This window comes from Drosophila guanche, unplaced genomic scaffold (genome assembly GCF_900245975.1).
Source record: "Drosophila guanche unplaced genomic scaffold, DGUA_6, whole genome shotgun sequence".
In the NCBI taxonomy this organism is placed as follows: domain Eukaryota; kingdom Metazoa; phylum Arthropoda; class Insecta; order Diptera; family Drosophilidae; genus Drosophila; species Drosophila guanche.
Window position 1 is genome coordinate 2,460,407 of NW_022995747.1, and position 26,173 is coordinate 2,486,579.

At 46.4% G+C, this 26,173-nt stretch overlaps 4 protein-coding genes across 23 annotated transcripts in view; 2 read left to right on the forward strand and 2 right to left on the reverse strand.

Annotated features, from left to right (window-relative positions):
* Positions 1–10: 10 nt before the first annotated feature.
* On the reverse strand, positions 11–1,975 carry LOC117583171 (transmembrane protease serine 7). Its single transcript, XM_034271367.1, has 4 exons — positions 1,335–1,975; positions 1,088–1,277; positions 334–1,029; positions 11–273 (listed from the first exon to the last, which is right to left on the reverse strand). The coding sequence occupies exons 1-4, from the start codon at positions 1,447–1,449 to the stop codon at positions 18–20; spliced, it is 1,257 nt and encodes a 418-aa protein (XP_034127258.1). The 5' UTR covers positions 1,450–1,975; the 3' UTR covers positions 11–17.
* A 9,570-nt stretch (positions 1,976–11,545) lies between these two features.
* LOC117583353 (calexcitin-2) lies at positions 11,546–20,548 on the forward strand. The gene is made up of 5 exons (XM_034271623.1): positions 11,546–11,644; positions 16,047–16,185; positions 17,504–17,556; positions 17,934–18,053; positions 19,929–20,548. The coding sequence occupies exons 2-5, from the start codon at positions 16,128–16,130 to the stop codon at positions 20,250–20,252; spliced, it is 555 nt and encodes a 184-aa protein (XP_034127514.1). The 5' UTR covers positions 11,546–11,644; positions 16,047–16,127; the 3' UTR covers positions 20,253–20,548.
* Positions 20,549–21,986: 1,438 nt separating this feature from the next.
* On the forward strand, positions 21,987–22,610 carry LOC117582791 (putative peptidyl-tRNA hydrolase PTRHD1). The gene is made up of 2 exons (XM_034270799.1): positions 21,987–22,254; positions 22,331–22,610. Exons 1-2 carry the CDS (start codon positions 22,069–22,071, stop codon positions 22,502–22,504), a joined length of 360 nt encoding a protein of 119 aa, XP_034126690.1. The 5' UTR covers positions 21,987–22,068; the 3' UTR covers positions 22,505–22,610.
* LOC117582789 (collagen alpha chain CG42342) overlaps positions 22,596–26,173 on the reverse strand; it is a 67,200-nt gene continuing 63,622 nt past the window's right edge. For 3 of the 20 annotated variants that reach the window (XM_034270772.1, XM_034270773.1, XM_034270777.1), the window contains 4 exons: positions 24,903–24,929; positions 24,769–24,822; positions 24,231–24,428; positions 23,636–23,875 (listed from right to left, as the gene is read on the reverse strand). In XM_034270772.1, coding sequence (XP_034126663.1) covers positions 23,696–23,875; positions 24,231–24,428; positions 24,769–24,822; positions 24,903–24,929 — 459 coding nt within the window. In that variant the 3' untranslated portion in view covers positions 23,636–23,695. Of the gene's footprint in view, positions 23,090–23,628; positions 23,876–24,230; positions 24,429–24,768; positions 24,823–24,902; positions 24,930–26,173 lie in introns of those variants that run through there. The other 17 variants (XM_034270785.1, XM_034270782.1, XM_034270784.1 and 14 more) reach the window with 13 other exon arrangements.

Genomic DNA, 26,173 nt, shown 5'->3' on the forward strand with positions numbered 1-26,173 from the left:
TGCATTGTAAAGTCCAGTCAATGAGAGGCAATTGTGTCTTCGATCCACTTCATGTAGAACGATGTGCGGGTGTAGACATCGGGGAAACCCTCCAGGGCGCAGCCCGAACCAAAAGAAGTGACCCCCACCAATATCCAGGGTCCGTTGTGGCTGAGGCGACACTGCAGCGGTCCGCCGGAGTCGCCCACACAAGTCCCACCCTCACCGTTCAGCTTGCCGGCGCATAGATGGCCGCCATGGATGTTCACAAAGCTGCCGTAGGCATCCTTGCACCTGGAATTCGATTGATGATTGAAGACAGCCTTCATGAAGTCGGAGCAGCAATCAACTCACCTGCCATTCTGGTGTAGAGGAACTTGCGTCTTCAGCAGCTGACTGGACAAATCTCCGCTGATGTTGGCCTTTCCCCAGCCTGTGGCCACACAGTCCACGAAGGCCATCTCGCGCGGATCCATGTCCAGCTCCCCATTTGTCTTGAGATATTTCTGCTCCACTGATTCCCCGTCAGCAGGTCTGGGGTCCAGCTTCATCAGCTTGTCGTTGCGTCGTCGGGTACGCCTCAGGCTTCGCGGGGAGGAGCGTTGTGCCAAAGCCTGTCGCATTCGGCTGAGAATCTTCATGTTCATGAGCTCCCTCATACTCGGCGAAGTCACATTCCGATAGCGCCTTCTGCTCTGTACGCTGCGCAGAAAGTTGTCAATCTTCTCAGGCACATCCTCCAGTTCCAGCTGCTGGCTGAGCACATCCTCGCTCGCTGCTGCTGTGGCTGCTGCTACGGTTGCCGTTTCATCTGGCTGCGACTCGGCCAGCATGAAGGGCAGGCAAATGCGTCTAATGTTGGAGGCACGAGTGAGATCTGCCGGCTTGGACAGCTTCATGAGGACCACGTCGTGCCGAAAGTTGTGGTAGCGCTGATGCATCACAATCTTCTCGACGGGTATGCGCTGCTCGTTGCCCGACTCCACGTCCCGATCGTGCTCCCCCAGCACCACGGTCCACAGCGGCGGAATGGGCAGATTAAAGAGATCACTGGGGAGGAATCAAATCAGATCAGTGGTGGACTATGACAGACTTGCAACCTACTTACTTGTGCACACAATGTGCGGCGGACAGTATCCAGTACTGATGGATGAGCACGGCTCCGCACCAGTGGCCCAGGAAGCCCAGGGACGGATGCAGCAGCTCCAGCGATGCCTGCCAGGGAAATTGGCCCTCGTTTGTCGTCGCACCAGATATGATTCGAGGTCCTCGCCGTGACGACGGACGACAGCCGCAATCTGCCAGTGGAAAAGTGAGATAAATTGGGAGCCAAATATTTTCCGTAACGGACTTACCCGTCTCAAACTGCCTTGAGCTGCTGGGAAAGATCAGCAGAAGCAGGAGCAAGGCCAGGGCCAGGGCGTTTGCCAGCTGATGCTGTGACGACTGTGACGACTGTGATTGCTTCATCTCGTGGATCTCGCTGCCTGCTCCTCGGGCAGCTGCTGCTCAGCTGCTGCTCATCGTCCGCATGACTGACCCTCAGCAGCCAGATGTCTTTGTCTTGAGAGATGGAGAGAGAGAGACTCGCTGTATCCTGATGATGCTGGTGTCGACTGTCGACGGTCGACGTTCGACTATCCACTGTCCACTGTCCAGATGCTTTTTACTTTCACGCTCGCAGTCAAATGAGCTGAGCTGGGCAGAGCGGAGGCTGCACAGAGGGTGGCGGTTCAGGTTCAGGGGGTGCCACGAGAGGTGGACTACGACTGCGACTTCCACTGGCGTCTCACGGCTTGGCTCTTGGTTTAGACTTGGGTTGGCCCAGACCTTTTTAATGGCTTAAATATAATAATTTAAGAGGTTTCCCAGCTTCACTTTTTGGCTTTTCACTTCACGACTGAGCATTAATTAGCAGTTCGCAAGAGCTCCAGCTGGGCGTCGTCAAAATCGCCAAAAATTCCGCGCAGAAGTAGAAGGGGAAGTGGGAATTGAAGTGGAAGTGCCAGCTGAGACCAGATGCTAATCTCCCCCCACCTCTCCTCTCTCGATTATGTAAGGGGCCCAAGCTAACTGCGGCTGTTCGATATTAACGGTTATTCGCGTTTACTGTTGCTTCTGTGTCGCTGCTGCTGGCTGCTGGCTCGCAGATTTTCGTTTTCGTTTTCGTTGAGCGCGTGCGCGGCGACGGCGATGGCAGCGAGAGTGTCGGATGTGGCGGATGGGGCTTGAATCGCTTGGGACGAGCGCCAAAATGCAACTGTGCTCTGCTCGGGTTTGCCAGCAAACATTTACCGTTTCGTTTACATCTCGCTAGATGCTGCGCAGTCGACTGCTGGCAGCGCTATAGTGTTGCATGCCCCCGCCCGTTACAACAAAAGCGAACGAAAGTGAAAAAAAAAATAGTCAGCGGTGCGGTGCGGTGTGCAGATCGGGGATGGGGACACAGACGATGGTTGGATGAGATTGAAAAGGGTAAGTTGGCCGAGCCACACAGTCCGAAATCATTCACAGTGAATATTGAAGGCGGAGCAAAGGGGAAAATTAGGTCGCACTTTTCATACATATATCTGCTTAGGTATGCATAAGAGGCGTTCTGAATGATGATGAGTCGGCGGCCCGCAATGTGCGCTAAATATTGATTCATTTCAATTGGAATTGCATCTTAATCCCAACTAGATTGTTAGATAAGGCATTCGTGATGTTGTTTACCCGTCCAGAGAGTGAGTGAGAGAAATGGCAAACCAACCTTTCAACCAATTATATCTTAAACTCATTTAAATGCCAAGCGACAGGCATAGTTCACAATTCACAATCGTTGAGGGACCTGTAGCTAATCTATTTCATTTCACCTACTCAATCGAATGTCATTTGGAGCACTTTTCGTGTCCCTACTCGCATGTGCGTCATTTAAGTGAGTGATTAGCAGGCCAACTATTCAACGCCTGCTTCAATGTACGATGTCAATGTAAGTGTTTAGCTTAATTGCGTTTAATGTTAAATATGCACATAAATATGCGCGGCAACCAGCTACCGTTCGACTGTGAATGATGCAGCGTGTGGCTGCCCGCCCAGCGTGTGACTGAGCGACTGCGAGTGAGTGAGCGAGCGAGTGGGAGAATGAGTGGGGGATGAGCGAGCAGGCTGGCAGCATAGCCAGGTGAGTGAGTGCGAGTTACTTTCGTTTTCATTACGCGATGAAGGCAGCAGCAGCAGCAGCAACAGCAGCCTGAGCATCAGCAGCGACTTACTTGAATTCCGTGTTGATGCACAAACCCATAAGTCATATTGCTTCTTGGTGCAACAGCCACAGCCACAGCCACAGCCCCAGCCAGCAGCAACAGCAAAAAACATACACAAAGCCAATGGGGAAGTTGTTAATGCAACATCGGCAACACCAATAACAACAACTGCAAGCTGCAGCAGGGGGAAGTTTGTTTGTGCAGCCGATTGATCATTTAAGCCAAGACGCTGACTGCCGAAGTTGCTCTTGGCCAGCAGCAGCAGCAGCCTGTCAATTTCTGGTGGCTGCTGTGGTGGCGGTGGGCGTTGGCATTTACCCAATGCTGTTTGTTATTGCAGTTTGTTGTTGTTGTTCAATTAACAGGCGCCGTGTTGTACATGTTTGTTCGATGCTTGACGATGACGAACAAATTTTGCTGCCGGATAATCAAAAAATCAAAAAAATGCAAGCAGAAATCACAAATCTCTTGCCCAATCCAAACCAAATAATCAACAGACAGCTTTGAGGAAAAGTTCCCTGCTCTCTGCTGGGAACTTTCCAGCCAAGCTGCGCAAAAAACAAAAATTGAAATATAAAAACGGATTTAATTGAAATAAAATAAAATTTTACGCATGCCTCTGCGATGACAATCGGCGGAAGCGTTGCGGGTCAGCCCAGCCAATGGCAATGGCAATGGACGGACGAATTAGTCAAGCCAGACAAAGTGGGCACGTAGATCTCTGTAGATCTCTGGGAGAGTCGGCTTGAGAGAAATCGAAGTTCGAGACCTTGAATGTTGTCGAGTGTCCGCTGTGTGCATGGGCTGCAATTTCTCTCTAGCCGCTGGCCGCTGGCCGCTGGCCGCTAGCCACTTCTGATGTTATTCAATTGCAGTTGCATCATTGTGTTGTAGCAGCAAGCAACATGTGGCTGGCTATCGGCAATCAGCTGCTGGATACTCTGCTGGAGTTCGAGAAACTCAACCATTAGACAAATGTTGGGATAGTTGGACAACTTCATAGCTGCGTTACAGCTGATCGATATCAGGTTGCATTTGCATTTGCATTTGCATGCCACCAGCAGCAGCAACCACACTGTGGTGTATCTTCAAGATGCGCGCATTACATTACCAACGAACCTCTGTGGCAGTGGCTGTGGCAACAGACGCTTTCCACCCGACTGAAGATCAGATGAAAACGAAAGTGCCTGCCTGCCTTGCCTCAAGTGGTTGCTGCCGCAGCTGCTGTCTTGTATACTTGACTCGCACGTTTCCAAGCTGCTGCCACTGCCTGATACTGCCCCTTCGGATGGTGCTCAAATTTATCCACTGTGTTTGGTGTCCATTGCTGCCGTTTCCTGTATCTCCAAGTTTATGCTGGCCGCTGCTTTACCACTGACAGTGGTAATGGCAATGGCAATGGCATGCCACATGCCACACAATACGCCCCAGCAGTGCCAAGTGTTTTGCTTGGCTTTGTCAAACAAAAAGAGACTCATAAGACACATGCAGAGTGGCAATATTGCCTTGTCAATGCTCTAACATATCGTAATTAATTGTTAGCTAATGCTGGATAATAGTCAGAGCACACAGTTACAGCATGGAGTGACATAAGTTTAATTGAAAATGTAAAAACCTTTCCGGCCTAATGTTCTAACCGATGACAAAGGGCAAATGCAACTTTCATGCGGGTCTGTTCTTCATTGCTTTCTGTAGGGGGTTTCCACAGCCCAAGCTATGATGTCTCATGCTAAGAGTATTTTGCATTCGTTCATCTTCTTCATCTATGGCAGTACGTTTAGTGTTTACTTTTGCTCGGTATTTGCGCGTGTTTAATTGTAGGCAACTCAAACAATTAGCTCTGCTGCTGCTGCTGCTGCTGTTGCTCCTGCTTGCTGCTGCAATAAATTTTGGAATTTTTATGTGCATATTGGTTTGCCCATTTTTATTTTTTTTGTGGTCGTGAGTGGAATTTCGGGGTAGCAGCGTTCAACAGGTGTGGGAAGCCCCACAAAAGACTAATCACAGATGAGCTCAGCTCCCATTTGGCCGGCCTTTTGCAGCTTTCATCCAGACAATGGCATTCAATTCGGGTGAACTTTCCACCAGCCACCAAGCAGTTTGGGCTAACAAGAGCAAGGGCCCATTGTGTAGAGTGTATCATCGGCTGCTGACGACTTTTGGCCATTCCGATCGGCCTAGGCCAAAGATTTGCTCCATGCAGCGCCCACCCAAGACGGTCCCATAATAGCGTCTCACCTGCTGCCACTGCCGAAGCCTCCGACTCCGACTCCGCCTCTGGTCGCTTTTTTGTGCTGTTTTATTAATAGCAATTAGTTGGCGGAAAAAGCAAAAGCAAAACAAAATAAAAACACAAACAACAAAAAAATTATATTGTCTGGAAGTTGCGGTTTGGTTTCTTGTTTGTTGGCTTTTCTGTTGGTTTTTGGTTTTCTTCTGCCGGTTGTTTTATGTGGCGCAAAACTTGTGGTTTCCATGTGGCCTACGCGAGTGGGGGGCAGATACACATAAGCTTGTCAAGTTGCAAATTATTTGGCTGCACATTTAAATGCCTCGAACTCATTTGAACCCGCAGTCGAATGCAGTGCAGCAGCAGCAGCATCCCCACAGCAAGTCAAACCGGTGCGCAGCGCTGTCTTTCCTTTTCCTCTCCCAAAGAGATTGTCTAATCAAAGTGAAGAAAACATTAAATACCAAAATTATGTCATGAATCTTTGCTTGTATCGTTTGTGGATTGTGCCGCAGTGCAGGCAGGCAGGCAGTCAGTCGGTAGATAGAGATGTGCCACAGTCCAAAAGGCAGATAAAGTCCGTAATTACCTAATGCTCGTTTAAATACGAGTAGAAAGATGCAAGCCGCGAAGAAACACAAATAAATATAATAACTGGCTGGCTGCTGCTGCCTCTGACTGTCTCCCCAGTTGGGGGCACAATTGCTAATTGCACTTTGCATGGCCGGGGGCTCGAAGGGGGCAGTTGCAGGCACCGAGGCCGAGGCCGTGGCCGGAGGCCTGTCAGATGCCAAGGCAATTGAATGAAATTTGAATTTCCAATTAGGGCCTCAGCCTCCGCCTGAGATACCCACAAAACAGCAGCAGCTGCCTCCTAATGGATGATGCTCTCCCTCCGTTGACGTCTTCATTTCACGTTGATAAGACAGAAATCCCACCTCCCCCCCTGTTCGCCTTATCAGAGATCAGTCGTTGAGCTCTTTTTTTGGCAAAATGTTTCCTGCTATCTGACAAACATTTTGCGGGTCAAAGTGACGCAGTCGCAGATACAAATGCGGCAAAATTCGCTTGAGAAAACAAACATACTCGCACTCAGCCCCAATCTTGTTTAGACAAATTTTTTGGCTGGCACTGTTTGGCCGGGGGGTATGTCATAACCTTAGCCTAGACCTCACACATTACCAGAGGCGGCACACAACCCTTCCCAAATCCTATCGCATACACGAGGTCGTCAAAGATATAAATTACCAGTCAAGTGGCCTCCTGGACTGGGGCCTACCAACATTTTTGGGCCACTGCCTACTGAGTGCTGACTGGCACACTGCTGACTGGTGGCTTTCTCATGGCTTCCGTCTCTAGTTTCCCGCTGGCCGCTGTCCCTTGCCGTTGCCGTTGCCAAAATCAATGAAATTTTCAGCTTCCGCTGTCCTGTCGCCCCCGTCCTGGACGGGTGGAAAGTCCGAGCCAAAAGGAGGATTGTGAAATTTCGGGCAGGGCGAAGCAATAATTGTTATTATACCATCCGTTTGGTCTGGTATTTATTTTGCATATGTGTTTGCATATGTACTGGTATTTGTTTGCAGCTCCACTGATACTCTAACTTATTGGATCGGACTTAGCAACCATTCAAATGAGACCTTGAATGGGAGGGCACTTGCCGGATCTTTCAAGAGTTAAACATGTTAACGCTATCTCTGAGATAAGCAGTTGATGACTCTAATTCTTTGCTTAGAAACTGTCAGAAACTTATTCATCCGTTGACTGAAGATTAGATTGTAAGCTCCACAAATATCTAAATTAACGAAAATAATAATTTGCATTTTACAGAGCATTTCTTGGGCTTTAACCTCGCAAAATTCTAATTCCTTATTTAGTATTTTGTTTGCAATGTTTCCGGGTTGTAAACACACAAAAAGTGTTCTGCATTTTTTGTTGGGGGTGTGGATTGGGGGTCATGTTTGGCGTGGGGCTCTGTGGACAGGCCGGTGGCAGGTCAAATTAAAATTCATTTTATGGGCTCAAAAGCGGGGCGAAAGCCAGGCCAAGCCAAAAACCAAAGCAGAGCAGACCAGGCCAAAAAGCATTAGGTAAGTAAAGGCCTTTGTTTTGTGGGTGGGAAATGTAATAATTCCGAAATGACCCTCAAAGCACGTGGAAATAATTACGCAAGCGTCGGATACATCAACGAACCGAGCGGTAAATTCAATTTGGCCTGAGGAGAATCTGCAACTGCAGCGCATATCTCGGGTCATCAATTTCTTATTCGGATTTGTGGGTGGGGGATAGGATGAATGGATGGATGGATGGATGCTGGGGAAAGCTTTACTTTCGTTTCGCTACGTTGCGGGGGAGGGTTGTAGTACACGAGACAAATTCCGTTTGCCAAAGCATAAATCTGGCAGCCAACACACAAAACATGCAGCAGCAGCAGCAGCAGCGGCGGAGAGAAAAAGCGAACAAACAACAAAATGAGAAGACAAACAAATAGTCAGAGTTACGGATACGGATACGGATGCGGGTAAGGGTACGAGAACCCGCCGTATGGGTACAGATGCAGATATATTTTTTGTGTCCTGGAAGGATGCATGCAGATTGCAGGGCAGACATGTTGAAAACATTTTCGGGGGTACGGGACATGTGTAATTTCCCACGTGCTGCTGCGGCGCCACCTCCACAAAGTGGCGCAGAGAGAAAAGACGCAGGCGGCAAACACAAACAAAATGCCAAATGAAAGAAACAATAAAATTGTTTGTATGTAGCACCGGTGCCTGAAAGGGAAGTGCTTAAAAAATAATAGTAAATTACACAGAAAAGCAGCGACACGCCCACCCATGAAGGAAACTCGAGAGCGGCCACCCCATGCCACACGTTGCTGTTGCTGGTGCTGCCACTGCCATGCATGACAAGCTTGCGTTATTTTTAGGGCCAAGCTGATTTAATCCCACGCTCAAGGAAGGCCAGGAGCAGCTTAGGGGCAGAGGCAGGGACAGGAGCAGGGACAGGTCTAGGTCCACGTCCAGGTCTGGGTCCAGGTCCAGGTCCAGGGCCAAACAAGGGCGTTGGGCGTTGAAGAGTTAACGGTTTACTCACCTATCCCCGCCCCGCCCAGTGTGCTGCAATTTGCAACGCCACAAATGCCTCAGAACGAGCGCAGAGCCAGAGCAGTTGCATCTGGCTGTGGCTTTCGGTGCTCTTCCAGGGATATTCTGGCACTCGTAAAGGGGCAAACGAATATGGAAATTAGAACTCGTCGCAGAATTGTAGCACAGTTTTTCAGCAAAAGTGAATTTAAATTCAAAATGAGTTCGTTTTGGGTGCGGATTATATGAAATGTTTCCTCCCAATTGTTTATGCATTTTGAGAAGTGTTTCCCCCCTCCCCACCACCGTTTATGCTGATTATGCTAAGAGCATCACAGTCTAATGAGTAAAACGATTTGTTGGCTATGCATAGACAACACATTTTAACTTAAATTTCAAAACTAAAAGTGCTTTCCATTATTTTAAACATATATTTTAAATTGTGTTCTATTTCATTTTGTTTTTAAACTTAATGCCAGATATCCTTTTATTATTGTTTGTCGCTCGTTTGATTTATGAACTGTTTTAGGGAGCGCCTGGGAAAGTGTCTGAATTGGGCGACTCATTCGCAGCTGAGATAAAAATATTTTCATTAATTTCGGTTTGTTTCGTGGTTTCTATGTTCGCTTTTGTGAGCTGCTCCTTGCTGGCCCAGACTCGGGACTCGAGACTCGAGATTCGCTTTGTTCTCGTTTGGCCATTGTGGTGGCTGTTGTTGCCGTTGCCATTGCCGAGAAGAAACACTAAACAATACAGCAAAATTACTTAATTTCATGTTGGTCTAATCAAGTTGCCATTGCCATTGCCGGGCAGGTAGACTGCGAGTGTGTGTGTGTGTGTGTCTGTGAGTGTGGCTGGCTGACACGAAACGTTCTTCGCACAAAAGGCAACCAACAGCGAGAGCCAAAGGAGCAGCAGCAGGAGGAGGAGCAGGAGCATGCTGCAGCTGTAGGCAGTTCAAGGGGCATGTCAGGTGTATTCGGGGGGGGCTGTGTCGTGGGTGTACAGACAGCCCTGCCTTCAAATAATGCTCCGTTGCCGTGCTCAGGTTACTCGTGCATCCACCTGCCCCCCCCTGTCCCTAGGCACTCGTGTGTGAGCCACAACGGAACGCTTAGTGGCAGCACTTATGCGGCGGCAGCGGCAGGGGCCAAGAGCGGAGAGTAAAATGAAGAAGAGACATGAAATGGTAAACGAGAAAGAAAGAAAGAAAACTAAAAAAAAACAACATGAAATAGGTGGACAGCTAAACGCTGAGAAATGGGGCCAAACGCTAGAAGGCATTCAAGATTTGAGTTGGTCTTCAGCCAGGGACTGCTGGGGCCCATGTAAATTTCAAACTGTGTCAATGCCGGCTTCCGTTTCCTCTCACACAAACACACACAATCACAATCACGGAGAGGGAGAAGCTGGCTGGGGCTGTACCGCCTTTGGCCACTTGAGATGCAAACAGGTAAAAAGAAATTTAAACATTTGCCTACTCCAACACGCATCGTCGCGTTGCACACACATGCAGAAGCGCACATGAATAGGGCCATGCATGGGCCCCAACTGGAACGAAACATTGGTAAAATGGTCATCTGCAATAGGCAGCAGCTGTAGGAGCAGCAGCAGCAGCAGCAAAATCTGTTGTCTGCAACAACATGGAATTGGAACATTCTGACCGAGTGACCGTGCCCGAATGACCGCCTGCTGTGTGCTGAGCCGACAACGACACGGCGCAGCATGGGCAAGGCAGGAGAGACGAGCTGTGCGGACTGTGGACTGGTCTTGAGACGCCTGATAAATTGGCAGCGACATTTCAGCCAAAAACTTGACAATTAACAGCTGAAATACATGAGCTGAGCTCAACTGCGTGCAAGGGTATGTGTTTGTAGGAGTGTTTTTCGTGTAATTAAAAGCGAGAGAGACAGGCGGGAAATTGCTCTGCTTAAATGTTCATTCCCTGGCTGCCTGGCTGCCTGCCCGGTTGGTGGTCCACACTTTGGGACAAGATTGAGTGCGCTACCAAAAATTATGCTGCCAACTGCCACCGATGCATCCCGCAGTTGGCCCACAGTTTACCTTAGCAGAGGGAGCTCTATACATATAATCGTACATATTTATATTCTTTGGTGTCTGTGTGTGCTTATTTTATTGTCTGTGTGTCAAGGCTATGCTAAAAATTTGTCCAGGACTTTTGCACATTTTTGATTTGTTATGCTGTGGTGCACTGCGAGAAGTGCGCTGCAGTGCCACTACAATGCACCACTGCAATGGTGTATTTTGGGGGAACGATGGAATGGAATGGAGAGTTCGGGAATGTTCTTTGGTTGTGGGTGCAATTGGTATTGTTGCGTTGAATAAAATTCTCCAGCAAGCTATTAAAACTAAAATTTATGACCATTCTTCTCAAAAATAGATCCACATTTTTCGTAAATATTTTTAAAGTTACATTAGATATTTGTTGCCTATTTTTGAGCCACTTTTTAGTATTTATTCAAGTTGGCACAAAGTAACAAGCTAGCCTTTGACCAGTAAATTGTTGCTTTAACTCCCCCATCTATGTACATATCTCTCCTAACTATGTATCTTAATTTCGCTACTTTGTATGGTTTAGCTTCAAAGGAAAAACTCTACAAGAAATCACAGCATGAAGTTTTCTGTGAGTGTTGAATCTCAAAACAAACCCATGACCAAATATGCCGCATGCTGATGCTGAGTCCGTAACAGTGCACGTGGTGGCCAAAAAATGAAATAAACTGCACACAAATACACTCAAAGAACAGCACGCCAGCAGCGACAGCGACAGCAACAGCGACGACGCTGCGATAAGATAAAGCGCACGATGACAAAAAGCACCCAGAGCTACTATGATGACGACGACGACGACGACGTCGCTTTGCTCGTCTGCCCACGAAGTTCTCGATGCAACAGCGATGCCAGCTGCGACGTCGACGCCATGGACATGGACTGCTGCTGTTGGCTGGGCGGGCGCTTACGAGTATAAAAGCCGCTGGCTCAACCCGAGCGAGCATCACAGAACGGCGAACCGCGTTGCCGAGCACACACGAGTCCACGAGCACCCAGAACCCAGAGTCCAGAGTGTGGAAGCCCAGACCCAGAACCTAACGGTAAAGTGAAACATTCGAGTCTTTCGTTTGTGTGAGTGCAGGTGCGGATGCAGTTGTAGTTGCAGTTACGATTGGAGCTGAAATTGGCTTCACTTTTGGTGTTGATTTTGGTGTCCATGTAGCCCTGTGCGTGTGCCTGTGTTAGTGCTGAGAGTTCCCGTTACAAAAACAACATAAATAAACCCACACAATTTTCGAAAAAACACATTTCAAAACCGACAAAAGAACAAGCGAACAAGAACAAGCCAAAAGTAACGAGCACAAGTGCCCCAAAGAATAAGAGCAAGTGGTGACTGGAGACGGGAGACGGGAGGCTAGGGTGATGGCTCAACAGGAACCAGAGGCCCCGTTTTCCTTGAGTTGTGCTCTTGGCTAAGTGGGCAGATAGTTTCAAAAGGAACGGGAACGCTAACGGCAACATTGAAGGTACAGGAGAGAACAGACACAAACACGGACGCGGACTCGGACAAGTAAAAGAAAATTGTATACTTCTGCACCTCTTCGCTGGCATAATGAATTAATTTGCAAGTGGTGTTGGGCGGTTCGGCCACAAGTTTCTCGTAAAGTTTTTTGCTAGCCCAGAGGGAGAAGCGAACAAAAATAATAGCGCAATGTGCCAACAGCAGACAGATTCGCCCTCGAAGGATCCTCGTCCTGTCCGAGTGCGCTTGTTGTTTGGCCAGGCATGCGTCGCTGGCCTTAGGCCGCGCATTGTCTTCGCTTCGCTTCGCTCCTCTTCGCTTTGCTTTCTGCCGTCACTGTGGCGGCCCAGTAGAGTAAATTAAATGTAAATTAATGCAAATTACACGAAATTACTAGCAGGCCGGACCCGGACCCGGACCCGGACGGACAATGCAACAAAAGCAGAACCTTGTGCTCCGTTTGCAGTTCGCAGTTCGCAGTTTTACGGTGCGCCCATGGAGCTGCATCAGCAGATAAAGAGCAAACGACAACGCCGCCGCTTGCATTGTCTATTATTTTAAATTGGCTGCGCAAATTTACGGCAACGCAAAAGTAATTAGCGACCGTTGAAAAAACTGTGCCACAGCCGCAGCACTCGAAGCGGAACGGAACGGAGAAAGAGAGTCCATGCCAATCAAAGGCGCTCGGACAGGGAATGCGACTGAGAATTGGACGGGGGTGGGAGCTGAGACTAACGATTGGCGACTGGGTCATTTGGTCACTGAGGCCAGTGGGGGATTTAACAAATTTAAGTTTTCCAATTGTCTGTCAATCAATGTTCCAATCGAATATTTTAAATATCCCAGGAAAGAAAATTCGTTTCCCCTTTGAGATGAATATTCGCTTCGATTGCAATCAAAGAAGCCAACAAAAGAATTTGAATTCTTTTGAAAATTGTTGGCAGTCAGTCCCTCAGCTTGATTGTGGACATAGCATACTTTTCAGCACTTCCTATATTAACCAACTGTCAATTGAGTTTTGCAATCCCACATAATTTATTGCCAATTTTTCTCCTGTGCGACCTGTGAGTGTTTTGATTTTGTCGAGCAAACCAAAAAATGGTTTATGTAAATTAAATTGCGCATTGCTCCCCCCGCTAACTAATTCGATTTTCTCCATGAATTGTGCTATCAAATCAAGTCACCCATTCCATGGCTCACAGTCCACTAAAACTGCAATTAAAATGTTTATGTATTCATAATGAAATTTATGAACTCTGCTGATGGATATTTATGCGGAGAATGGCCCATAAAAAGTAATCGAGGCGCTGCCATATTGACTTTATTAGAAAGACATCTCCAGAGCCCAAACTGAAACTCAAAGAGAAACTAATTAACGAGCGTTCAGCGATGTTGGTTAATGTGGCCACGAAAGCCAGACGCCTGGCCCATTTGCGGCTGGCAACGCTTGCTTTTTATGCATTGGCGCATGAGTATTAGTAATTAATGGTGAGGGGTAAGCCTTCACAAAGCCGATCCACACTCGATGCCGATATAAATGCAAATGCCACAGTGGGAAAAACGGTGCTACACGGCGTATGCGTAAGCTGCCTGCCAGCGAATTCAATTTGTGCGCCCCTCTAATTATTAATGTTGCAGATAAACAATACTCACGGCAGGCCATTTAAAAGGCTTTAAATTTCCACTGCATTTGCCACTCGCCACTTGCAAATTAAAGGCGATTTATTGGCTTAAACTGCTGCTGCGTACGTCCTGTGGAGCAGCAGGGTCTTATAGCAGGTGGCAGCTTGACAGCCTGAATGAAAGGCAATGCCCAATCGTCTGGCAATTGCAATTGAAATTGAAAATGAAAAGCGCGCCAAATTGAATTTGACATTTTCTGTTCTGTTTTGCCAGTAAGTTGAGAGATCTGAGTTTATTTTTTCTCTGCACAGGCTATAAATATTTATTTTTTATTCAATTCCTGCCTCAGTGCCCCTTCAGCTGTTGTTAATTGACGCGCACGTAGAAAATAAATGAACTGTGACAGTCGGATGTGGCTGTGGGTGGCATGTCCTGTGTGTGTGTGTGTGTGTGTGTGTGTGTGCTTGTGCATTGCGAAGGTGACACTAAAGGCAACATTGTGCGGCATAATCATACAAACTTCAATTATTAATGTATCTCATTATCGTGCAATTATTTATTCTTTCCAAATGTTGTGCACATTTATTCCGTATGTCAGGGATTGTTGTTCTTTTTTTTCTCCGCCAGCTTAAATCATTCCGATTGTGACACTTGAATGCCAAATTTAAGCTACAAATATTTACATATTTTAAATTAACTTTCGGTGCATTTTGCACTTCAAATTAGACACTTCTAAACCCACTTTCACCCAATTAAACAAAGTGAAAAGGGACAACCCTGTTGACAACATTTATCCGCATCTTGATGGTTTGTCTGTCTATAAGCGATAAGTCAACATTCCCCCAACCAAACACTCTCCCAAAGGTGGAGCATCGCTTTGCCACTAAGTTCAGCCAATTCGCCAATGAAAACAACAAATATTAGCTTTGGCAAGAGAGCAGACCTGGGCAGACCTGGGCAGACCTGCAGCTGACCTGCCAGCGCATCCTTGTTCCGGTAACAGTTTTTGTTTTGCGATTCGTTTTTTCCATTTTACGCTCATGAGCTCATCAAATTTGTGACTACGGAGATATGCCATTTAATTTTATTTCCAAGGCAAAGTGCATTTTCGGAAAACATAACAAAACAAAACAAGACAAAAACGAAAACGAAAACGGGGAGGCTAAGCACATTGCACGAATGCTTTGGTTTTAGTGCCGCCGGTTCCATCAGCCATCCGCCATCGGCTATCAGCCATTGGCAGTACTTGGCCAACAGCTTTCGTTGTTGCCTCGTTGTCTCCTCATTGCATTCTACTCAACAGCAGCCTTGCTGCAATTTCCTTCTGTTGTGGAATTATGCTTTGACTGCTCCGTGCCGTGCCGCTGCGAGATGAATAAATTGCCAGGCAGCCGGGAGCCTGACTCTGTTCACCGAAAGTAAAACTAAAGTAAATATTGTGATGGCCTCTGGCCACGCCCCCGTACTCGTACCTACAATGCCACGCCCAACCGTGCCCCGCTTAATGGCAGTTAAGCAAACACAAAGTCTTTCAGAGGAATGGATGGCAATGACCATGCCTTTTGATGATTTGCTGCCTGATGATGGCCTCATGGCTCGACAGGGCCTGATGCCAGTAAATTCCATGCACACATGCACACATACACACACACACACACACATACATCCACATACACATGTGCGGGTATGCTCGTAGTTTTGTTTAATTTAGCACATGGCCCCTGCTCCTGCTTCTGCCAGCTTCCGCTCAACCTTCCTCCCGTGTGGCCACCCTGCCCTCGGTGTGCTTTTGATTGAAGGTTAAATGAGCCAAGCAGCTCGTACACACACACACAAAGGATGCAAGAGGCAGCCAAAGCCATTGCCTGCATTTGTGTCACATTTGGCTGAGAAAACCCCTACGCCCTACACCCTCCTGCGATCCTTGCTTGGATGCATTTGCATTACGCGAGGCTCTTCTTTTTTTGTGCATTCTTAGACTGTCTTGTTTTATTTCCTTTTTGGCTGAATTAGTTCCCATAAACTAAGCCAGTCAACTAGAGCACACCAAATCCGTTCTCTCTCTCTCTCTCCCTCTCTTGGCTGTGGCTGTGGCACAGTCTCCGTAGCTCTGAGTTTGGCTCCTGCCCAGCTTGCTCCTGGCCATGACTGTTAATTTTACGATCCAAGCACTTTCCTTGGCACTGCCACAGCCCCTAATTGAGGGAGCGATTTAAATTTGAGAGCTGCCTCGTTACGGGGATACACTTCATTACCAATTTGGATATTACTTGCCTCTGCCCTACAGCCTGCTGGGTAGTCCGCCCCCAAATAATTGAGTATTCTATTTTATTTATGGTTTTCTGTTGTCGTTGCAGTTTCCCTAGGAGCACAGCAGGCCACAGCCAATAAAACTGCACAAATAAAACAACAATTGAAGAAGAACAACAACCAGCAAAATGTCGATCTCCGATTTCCGCAAAAAGAAGCTAATGTTCCTGTTCAACGTGTTCTTTGGTAAGTGCAAGAGGAGTCTAGTGTGCGTGCCAGAATGATGTATGACCATGGCCCCGAAAGCCATCAGCCACCAGCATGGAGTTGCTCAAGACAAACCAGCTCAATCGATGCCAGTGTATTGGTCTTTGCCACGAGTTATTGGCCAAAGGTTTCCCTTCCGTTTGCGTTTCACAAACAGAGAAAACTTTGATTAGATTGCACACGATTTGTCTGAGAGTTGCTGTCTAATGTGGGGGACTATTAAATGGGTCAAATATATCAGAGAGACAAGTGCTGAAAGTGGAGCATGTGGAAATGTGGGGCATGGGAAAGAGATTTCTCATATCATCCACTGGGACACACACACTGCCAGCCAACTCATAAAACGAATGACATATGTATATTCGCATGCCATTCCATTTCGGCGACATCTTCTTTAGATTTTTGGGAAGCCGACAAGACAAGAAGCGCAGCGCTCATCGCGTATACGTAATATGAGCCAAGCATAAATTCCATTTGAGTGCGCCAAGTGCACCATTTCACTTTATGACCTTCTTTAATGCTCGAGAACTTGTCGGAAAACTCAAACAAAACTTGACAAAAAATTTAAAATTGAATTAAAAGGCAAATGCAAGTGCCAAAAAAGAAAGGGATAACTTTTCGAGGAGTGCAGCACCGCAGTGAGGTTCAGTTAAGTGCTTTTCATTTACGACTACTAATTCACCTGTGTGACTGACTGGCTTATCCCAGCACACACACCGCAACAATGCTTTGGGTTGGCTCGTTGCCCGGCCCCGTCATTGACAGCTGCTGGTCCGAAAATAACAAAGGGCAGGAGTGCCCCTGTGGGTGCCAGAAAAAGAGTCATAAAACGCAAGCGCCGCACACTTGACACTGAAATTGAAGTGGACCTGGCCGCGTGCAGCACACCGTTGCAAATGATAATGACAGGTCCGCCATGGCCAAAAGCCAAATGTTTATGGAGTGTTGGAGGAGAAGGAAGGAAGCGGGAAGCGGGAAGCGGGAAGAGGAGGCCTTGCCTGGACTGCAACTGTTTTGATGTTTCTGTTGAATGGAGCGCGGTGCCCACACACTCTCGTGGGCCGGAACTTTGTCACAGCTGCGTTGTGGTGTCCGCCATTTGCCATGAGATCCGTTTAGTCAGCTCGCATTGTTCATCGTCGCTCTTTTTGTTTCTGTTCTCGGTACTCCTCACTCTTTCTCTCGCACTACAACTGCGTCGACATCCCATGCGCTTTATGCTCGCTCGCTGCATTCAACTGAATTGCCCGAAAAATAACCAACAATGCGAATTGACGATACTTCCCCCACGAAACAGATGTGAACCAAAGCGGGGAAATCGACGTTAAGGACTTCGAACTGGCCATCGAGGTAAGTGGAGCACCCCGGAAACTAAACCAATAAAACAAACAAAAAAACTAGAGCCGAACCGAACAAATTTGAATAAATTTGTGTGCTGCCAAAATACTTGCAAACTCTGCGCAAAATTTGGTTTCTGCATGCCGCAAATAAATGCGGAGCAGAGCGAAGCCCTCACATGTGCTCCACCTCAGCCCAAAAAGAACAATGGCGGGAGGGCAATGGAGAGCGCAAAAACAATGCACGAATTGGCCAAATGTTTTTTGTTGATTTGCATTCAGTTTTGCTAGCTCCCTGGCATCGAAACCCAACTTCCTCCCGATAACTCAATTTGTGTACGCGGGCTGACTGACGGTTATTGTTTTTTTTTTTGTTGTGTCCATTTACAGCGCGTTTGCAAGCTGCGCGGCTGGGCTAAGGACACGCCAAAGAACAAGGAGACCTACGATTTGATGATGGAAATTTGGACTGGACTGCGATCGAAGGCGGACAAGGATAACGATGGACAGGTGAGCAGCCCCCCTTTTACCCATCTGTTCTCTTGTGACGTAAATTTCGTAGAAAAAAAGACAACGGCAACTGCATGTCAAGTGTCCTGGGTTTCGATTGGTGGTGGGGACTGGGCCGGATAGGTGCTGCAGTTTTTGGGGTTTTGTTGAATGGCTCTGGCTGCATTGTCAGTGCCGAAAGTGCTGAAATCCATGGACTGCTCTCGATGGCATTGTGACAGCAGTTGACAAGTGTCCATCACCTACACACAGACACACTCAGACCACACACATATACACACATACACCTACCTGTATGTATTTCCATGTAAAGGCCAGCACATTACAAATTTCGTACACTTTTTGGCATTGTCTGGGCACAGGCAGACACACATGAAAAACTAAAGAAGACAAAAAATTGCTTCATAGATTTCCCACTTTTTATTGGTGTGAAATGTGGCAAGTGGGAGTGTCAGTTGCAGGTGGCGGGCTGGTAAACAAATTCCCTACCAACGAGCGGAAATTGAATTGTGAATTATTTGAGAAATTCAATCGGAATTCCGCTGGCAGCAGGAAGACTTTATTCACTTCGTTTTTGCCAGGCGGACACATTCTCATTACGAAGTGCAAACTTTGTCATTGGACTCGAGACTCGAGAGTGGAGAGTTGAGAGTGGAGAGTGGAGAGTGGAGAGAAACTGGCGCAAGTTTCCCCTTTTGGCACAATGGATATGCCATAATCGTGCAGAGAGTGCAGCAAATTAAATTATAATCCTTCTACTATTGCACCCCCGCCACTCCCCGCCACACGGCGAATGCTGGCATCGAGCAAACCAAAGCCGCAACAACGCCAAATGCAACGCAATGCAATGCGCTTCGAAAGGGATACAAAGTAAACAGAAATTGAAATGTCAGACCAACAAAACCTCGGCTTAGTTCTATTGAAGCGGTGTATGGGCACACGGGTTACGGATATTTTGTGCTCAACTACGGCCCAATGAGGTGGCGCAACTTCAAATGCAACAAAGCCGCAAAGGTTTTTGGCCACTGGCCAACAAACTTGACGGAGTTTAGCAGCAAGAGAAGGTGAAAGAAGGTGAAGGGAGAGCACAACTATTGTTGGTCGCGGCTTAAGATTTATTGTTCTCCTTTCCCTTTTCTCCACACACAAAGTAAGAGCGAGCCGTGTCACGGGGGTAATGGGAATGTGCCCTCAAATTAGCTGGAAAATAGAATTGCCAAAGATTGAAGATGCTCACGCAGCACCCAGCCAACCCTCTTTGGCTTTGCATTGAGGGTCAAGGCTCTGAATGGGCCATAAACATAAAAATATGCAGCCATGTAGTTCGATTTCTCTTTAGAGGTCGCTTTGGTTTTGGCACTACATTTGGCTCTGTCTGTCTGTCTGCTTATTTATGAGCATATTAAAACGTGGTAAAGCGAAACGGCTGCTTTGGCTTTGTCGAAGATGCCGCAATTAATGGGGAGGACTGCAATCGGGGCAGGACCCGCTGCCAAGTTGGTCAGGGCGTTGCCGTCGATAGTCGACGTTCCTCGTTGTGTTGCGGTAATTGCCGTTGTTTGGTATTGGCAGACAGCAAAATGCTAATAACGCATCGCTAGATGCCGTCCACGACGCATAAATTACACCCCCTAGTGAACTCCAGTGGCCTTCCCTCCCCCTTATAACCACTTTAGGACCTACCCAACATAACACGGCCATAACGCGTTTAATGGGCAGTGGGATGGATGTTTTATGTGCCTCCGTCGTTACGCCTGCGGTTGGGCCAGCTAATGGTCCTTTCGGCACTGGGCGGCTCGGGGTTGCATACATAAATCTGACGCTCTTAACCCAACCAATCTTGACTCTTGCCTCTCGTCTCTTGTACTCCTCCAGGTCAGCGTGGACGAGTGGTGCAACATGTGGGACGCCTATGCCAAGGATCCGAGCAGCGTGATGGGCTGGCAGAATGCGTACATGAACTTCATGTTCGATCTGGAGGATGCCTCGCATGATGGCGGCATCGATGTCACCGAATTCACGCTGGTCTGCTCCAGCTACGGTCTGGAGAAGAACGAGTGCGAGGAGGCCTTCAGCAAGATGGCCCAGGGCCAGACCGACGTCACTCGCGAGCAGTTTGCCGCCTTGTGGAAGGAGTACTTTGCCGCCGAGGACGTCAATGCGCCCGGCAACTTTATCTTTGGCAAGACCACATTTTAGGCCACTTTCTAAGACCGGAGACCGAGACCTCAGCCCCCCCACTGGTCATGGCCACCAACTGATGAACGCAACAAGTGAAATTATAATGAAAACAGAAATAGCAAAAGAAGATATTTAATATATGTAAACGTTAATTGATTGATAATGGTGCGGGCAGCAGGAAGACAATTTCCAATTCGACTTCGATCGATCGTCGTTGCTGTTGTTACTCGTACGCATAGTTGAGTGTTGTTTTCTCTCTCCAAAGTATCTCAAGTTTTGCCCAAATAAATTGTTCTAATTTAGTAGAGAGTAAATCAAATCTCTGTCTATTTATACTTTATATACCGATCCTAAAGCGAGTAGCCAGCAAAGCAAGAAAAACATATTAAACATTTAAACACAAATACTCGCACATTTATGCGTGACTGTACCTTTACGAACTACGAACTAAACGACTAAATATCTTTGCAATGATATCAAATATATATCCGCAGATCAGATCCTGCGTCTGTGTGGTGGTGCTGGTGCAGCAATTAAATTAATTAAACTGTCAAATGTCAAATTGTTTATGTGTGTGTAGTCTTCGTTTATCGCCTCGCATCTGTGGCGCATAAATTTAAATTTAAATATAAATTGTAAATGTAAAGTGTTCCAATAAATTACAATAATAAAATCAACAAATATCTACGCATCCTTGTGCGTATTCCTTTACTTGTTGCAACAATAGCGTGGATTGATTTGCCTTCGCTTTGGATTGGCTCAGATAAGATCTGCGTTTGATCAGCAATTTATGCATATTAAAATCCTGTCAGCAGCACTCCTTGGCACTCCCTGGGGGGAGGCGGAACGTCGTAATTTATGCAACTGCATGCAGGCAGCACTTAAACTGCGAACGGCCATCGTCGTGAGTGGCAGCCAAATTGTGTGGATTAGCCATGTTATCAGCACTCCCAATCGCTAATGGAGCATAATGACAGTGTTTTCTGTATTCAGAAAATGTACCCCTTGGAGCAATCAAGGGGGGGCTATGGGGAGGTTAGAACAATTTTGAATTTAAGGGTAATGGGAATGATGAATGCAAGCTGCATGTACAGCATCCTTTAAACAAAGTTGCATATGTGAATCCCTACACTACAAAAATTAAAATTTAAACATTGGGAGGGAGCAACAGAGCATTGAGTCCGTCAAGTTCTTTGATTCAAAAACATTTAAGGATATTTCACGTAAATATCAATATGGTCGGAAGTGCTTTCGGTGCCAGCCATTTGTACATCATTTTTACCTTCAAAATGTAACGCAGAACTGACGTAGTGGCGCTCCATCCAATGTGTTTGATTTCGGTACTAAGTGCACCTGGCGCTCATTTTCAAATTCAAACTCAAATGATGGGCAGCACTTTTTGAGTTCCTGAGTATGCTTGCTTTTTTTCTGCGTCTGGCAACGCTCTCGCTAGGTGGCAGTATGGCAGCAACTTCTTTACTATACCCTTATTTTGTAAACAATGCAATAAAAACAAGCCATAAAAACTAGCCAATCCCATGGAGAATTTATCCATTCATTGGATAAAATTATATTTTCAGTACTGAGAGTCCTAACTAACTGGTAATATTAAATGGAATATCAAAATCGAAGAAATGGGAAATAAACCCACTCTGGACCTAGTTTACTTTTTTACATTGACAGCTACGTTTTTATTTTACTGAATATTTTCGAGGGTCAAAGGTATATTTGAGCGATAATTCCGCGGGCACACTAATCACCGGTCCAACAGCTGTTTTCCGCCCGCGTTTTAAGCTTTTTTTTTACAAATAATTATTAAAATCCTACAAAAACTATGAGTAATATCGTGCAATATGTGGTGGTGCGGAGTGACCTGCGTTCGGCGCTCAATTGGCCCTTGGGTGCCATTATTGCACAATGCTGTCATGCCACAGCCGCCGTGATGCACTTGAATGCAGACGATGCCGACACGCAGAATTACCTGGCGGATCTCGACAATATGCACAAAGTTGTGCTGGAGGTGCGTATTCGACTCATTTGCATTGGCAGACAGGACAGACAATAATCAAAGTATTCCATTAAATTTCTTCCATCAGGCCAAGGACGAGGCGGCGCTGATGAAACTCGGCGAAAAGTTGAAGGAGAATGAAATAAAACACAAACTGTGGATTGAGCAGCCGGAGAACATTCCCACCTGCATCGCATTGAAGCCGTATGTGAAGGAAAGCGTTCATAAATACGTTAAGCACCTTAAGCTCCTGAAAGAGTAATCAAAATGAAAGTTTCAAAAGTAATTACTCAACTGGATCTAGCATGTGTCCCATGTGCTGCGACCCTCGTGGCAGTCGACTTAAAAATGCATTTAACTTTTCTCGATTTTTATTTAAGTTTTTGTTTTTAAATAGTTTCTGTAAAAAATAGCTGGGTTCATTCCGGTGTTTGTGCTTATTGCCGTAGAAATACTCGTAGATATTTATAGAGGTACATTAAATCTAGAATTAAATGTTGCTTTAGTCCAAAATGACACGTCATGGAGCTGGAGTCCGAACTTGTTGAAACTTTTGGAGCAATTTGGCACAGATGCAGGATGCAGGATATAGTAATTGGAGGATTATACAGTACAGAGTGTGTGTGTAGAGCTTTTTTGTTCGATTTCTACATTTAACAATAACAAATTACTAAAATTAAGAGCAAAGCGCTTAGATTCTTCGTATGGATATTGCGGTATGCCATCGATGCAGCTGCCGCCTGGGGACCGGGAACGGGAACGGGACTGCGACTGTCGATTAGTTTTTTGTGTGCGTATGCTGCAGCGCGTTTAGCTCGTCTTTGAGCCAGGCCTGCCAGTTCTCCTGCTGGGTTGAAACAGATGGGTTAACCAAGACATGGCCACAGTTTGTTGGATGAGGAATCAAAAAGAGACAAATGAGCGGCACGAACCATCACCAAGCAAGAGCAAAGCTACGATAGTGTTTGTGTATCTATGTTTAGGCGAAAGGGTAATTGCTGGGGGAGAGTGTGTGAGTGAGAGTGAGGATGAGGATGAGCGGTCGAGTGTATGCTAATGGCAACTACTTAAGCGGACCGTTGGCAGCAGCAGCAGCTATCCACTTGGCATTTGTTAACGCTAATTGCAAATGTCAACAGAGCGAAACAGAAACCAAAGCTCACTCGCAGCGGAAATCGGAAATGCTTAACTAGTCGCCATTGCCATTGCCATAGCCTTCTGTGTGTGACTGTGCCAGTGTGCGTGAGTGCCTGTGTGTGTGTGTGTGTTTAAGTGTGTGCGTTCCAAGTGGAAGTGTAAGTGGATTTTGTGTGTGTGTTTCTCAGAGAGAGAGAGTGGGAGAGAGTGAGCGGCGTTTCTGTTTGTTTGCTTTTTGGTATGTTTGTGTTTGCCATTTTCTGGGTCGGTTGGTTGGTTGGTTGGTTGGTTGGTTGCTTGTCTGCCTGTTTCCTTTTCACTCATTGTTATGCAAATTATCCTGATATTCATCATATTCGTTTTCATTATCCTCCGCCTCCGCCTCCGCCTGCTCCTCCTCGTCCTCCTCCTCCTGCTCGTAATCGCTGGCGTTGCTTTCCGGCTGTGTTACATCGGGCAAATAATCCTTGTGCACGGGCGTTGAGATGATTGGCTCCTATTCCGCATTTCGCATCGTATCCGGTTCACGTTTTGTGGCATGGCGTGGCATTGGGGTGTCGAATAGTTTCGGTTTGTATGCGTTTTCATACGCAAGTGTATTAGTGGTGTGCGTGTGTGTGTGTGTGTTTGTGTGTGCAAAAGCAAAAGTTAGTTAACCAAGTTAGACAAAAAGATACATACGAATAGACTAGATAGGGGGAATGGGAGCAGGGATCTGGAACCAAGGGATTCAGGACTGATGCATGCAAAATTTCAATGATCAACTTTTTGTTAGCCAATTGGGGGGTGTGTGGTAAGGGTTGGGTTTTTGGGTTGAGGTTCTTTTTGTGTAAAACGTATCACATGCTAACCTTTGGCGGCCGCCAGCCACAGCCGGGCAACGGCAGCCCATCGGCGCCCAGGGGGCACGGTGCGTCCAGTCCAGGCACGCCCTGTTCGCCCTTGTCGCCGCGATCTCCTTTGCGTCCCCGTTTCCCGGGCGGACCGGCATCCCCACGCGAGCCCTGCTCACCGCGCGGACCCTCCTGGCCGGGTATGCCATCGGTGCCCTTTTTTTTGTGGGTTTCACATACAAAAGTGTGTGCAAAAGTGGAGAGAGAGTGTCGAGTATGCGTGTGTAGGTGGGTGTTTGGTTTCGTTTTGGGGTCAAAGAGTGTTGCAAAGAGCATTTGGAAGACAGTGTATTACGCCAACAGAAAGAGAGAGAGAGAGAGAGAGAGAGAGAGATGGAGATGTGCATGCAAACAGAGATAAAAACAGTGAAAAAAGGAGAAAAAGAAGACACAAATTATTGAAATTAGCAACCACACAAAGTAGATACATATAAATACAGAGAAGTGTGGTTCAGAGCAGGGCAGGATGCTGCTGCTCCTGCTGCTGCGTGCTTACCGGCAGTCCGGGATCGCCGCGCTCGCCCTTGTGGCCCGTCTCGCCCTGCGCGCCCTGCGAATACAACAAAAAGGAAGATCGGTTATAGCCAAGCAACATACAACGGCCGGTCAGTGCAGCCTAATGGAAAATACCTTCATGCCATCCAAGCCCGGTGGACCCTGCAGCGAGTGAAGAGAGAGAGAGGGAGAGAGAGATGGGTAAAGCGTGTGATTAGTTAAGCAGTGCGAAATGGTGGGGAAATGCCACTCTCTGCCAATGAATGTTTGTGTAAAGTCGTTATGTTTAGTAAAAAACCATCACTTTATTGAAAAATGCATTATTAAAACGAAAATTATGTTAGTTTTGTTTCATTTTAGCCATTTTACAACTGTGTTTCCTCGTCTTGTTTGTCGCCTTGTTTGCCATCTCAATATTTGCACACACACCATGCTCCAATGCTGGCAAGTAGCAATTAGCAATTGGGGGGTTAGATTCATACAGTACATTTGGAATGCAATGCACACATGGATAAAAATAATCGCAATATATTTATGTATGTATTCGCGTGTACAATGTACATATGTATGCAATTATATAGACATAAATACACATCAATTTATATTCATACATTTTTAGGTTGTTTATGTTTTTATTTTTGTCGTTTTCGTTTGCAAACTCTGCAGATCGTTTTTAGTATGTAATTTAATTAACAAATTTACACTTACAATTATTGTTAGCGGCTGGCTTATTAGGGGCATGGGCACGGCGCACCGCTTTACCTTCTCTTTTTTAATTAATTATACAATAGTTTTGGGCGTAAGTGTTATAATTGAATCGCGAAAACACACACAATTCATTCATTATTCTAGCCTATGGATCGATCGAAGGAGAGACTGAAGCTAATAGTTGTGTTTATAGTTAGTAAGGAGAGAGAAAGAAAGGATCTAGAGTGAGTATTTTGAGGTGTATAAAGAGAAAGAGTGCATAAGATGGCTTGCAAATTAATACATTAATTATGCTTAAGGCTTAAGACTTAGCATTTGCTGGTATGTACAATGTAGGAGGTTCTTTAAATGAAAATTGACATGCAAATTGTTGTTTGCTTTTCTGTGTGTGCTGCTTGCCACTCGTGGTAAGCAGTGGGTTGGGGGATCATTACGACAACGAGAGGAGAGACACATCTAATTGAAAACAAATTGACATATTCATTGTGATTTTCGATGCCCGTTTGCAGTACGTTCGCAGTACGTGTATATATATTTTTTTGTTAAAGCTGCAAACATTTCCATTTCTCATTTGCATATTCAATATAATTTTCCATTGAATTGTGCGGCCAGTGACGAGGGTGGCACAATGTACATACATATGTACATACATTCTCGTACTTTTATCATCATTTGCATTGTATTGTTTCATTTGCATT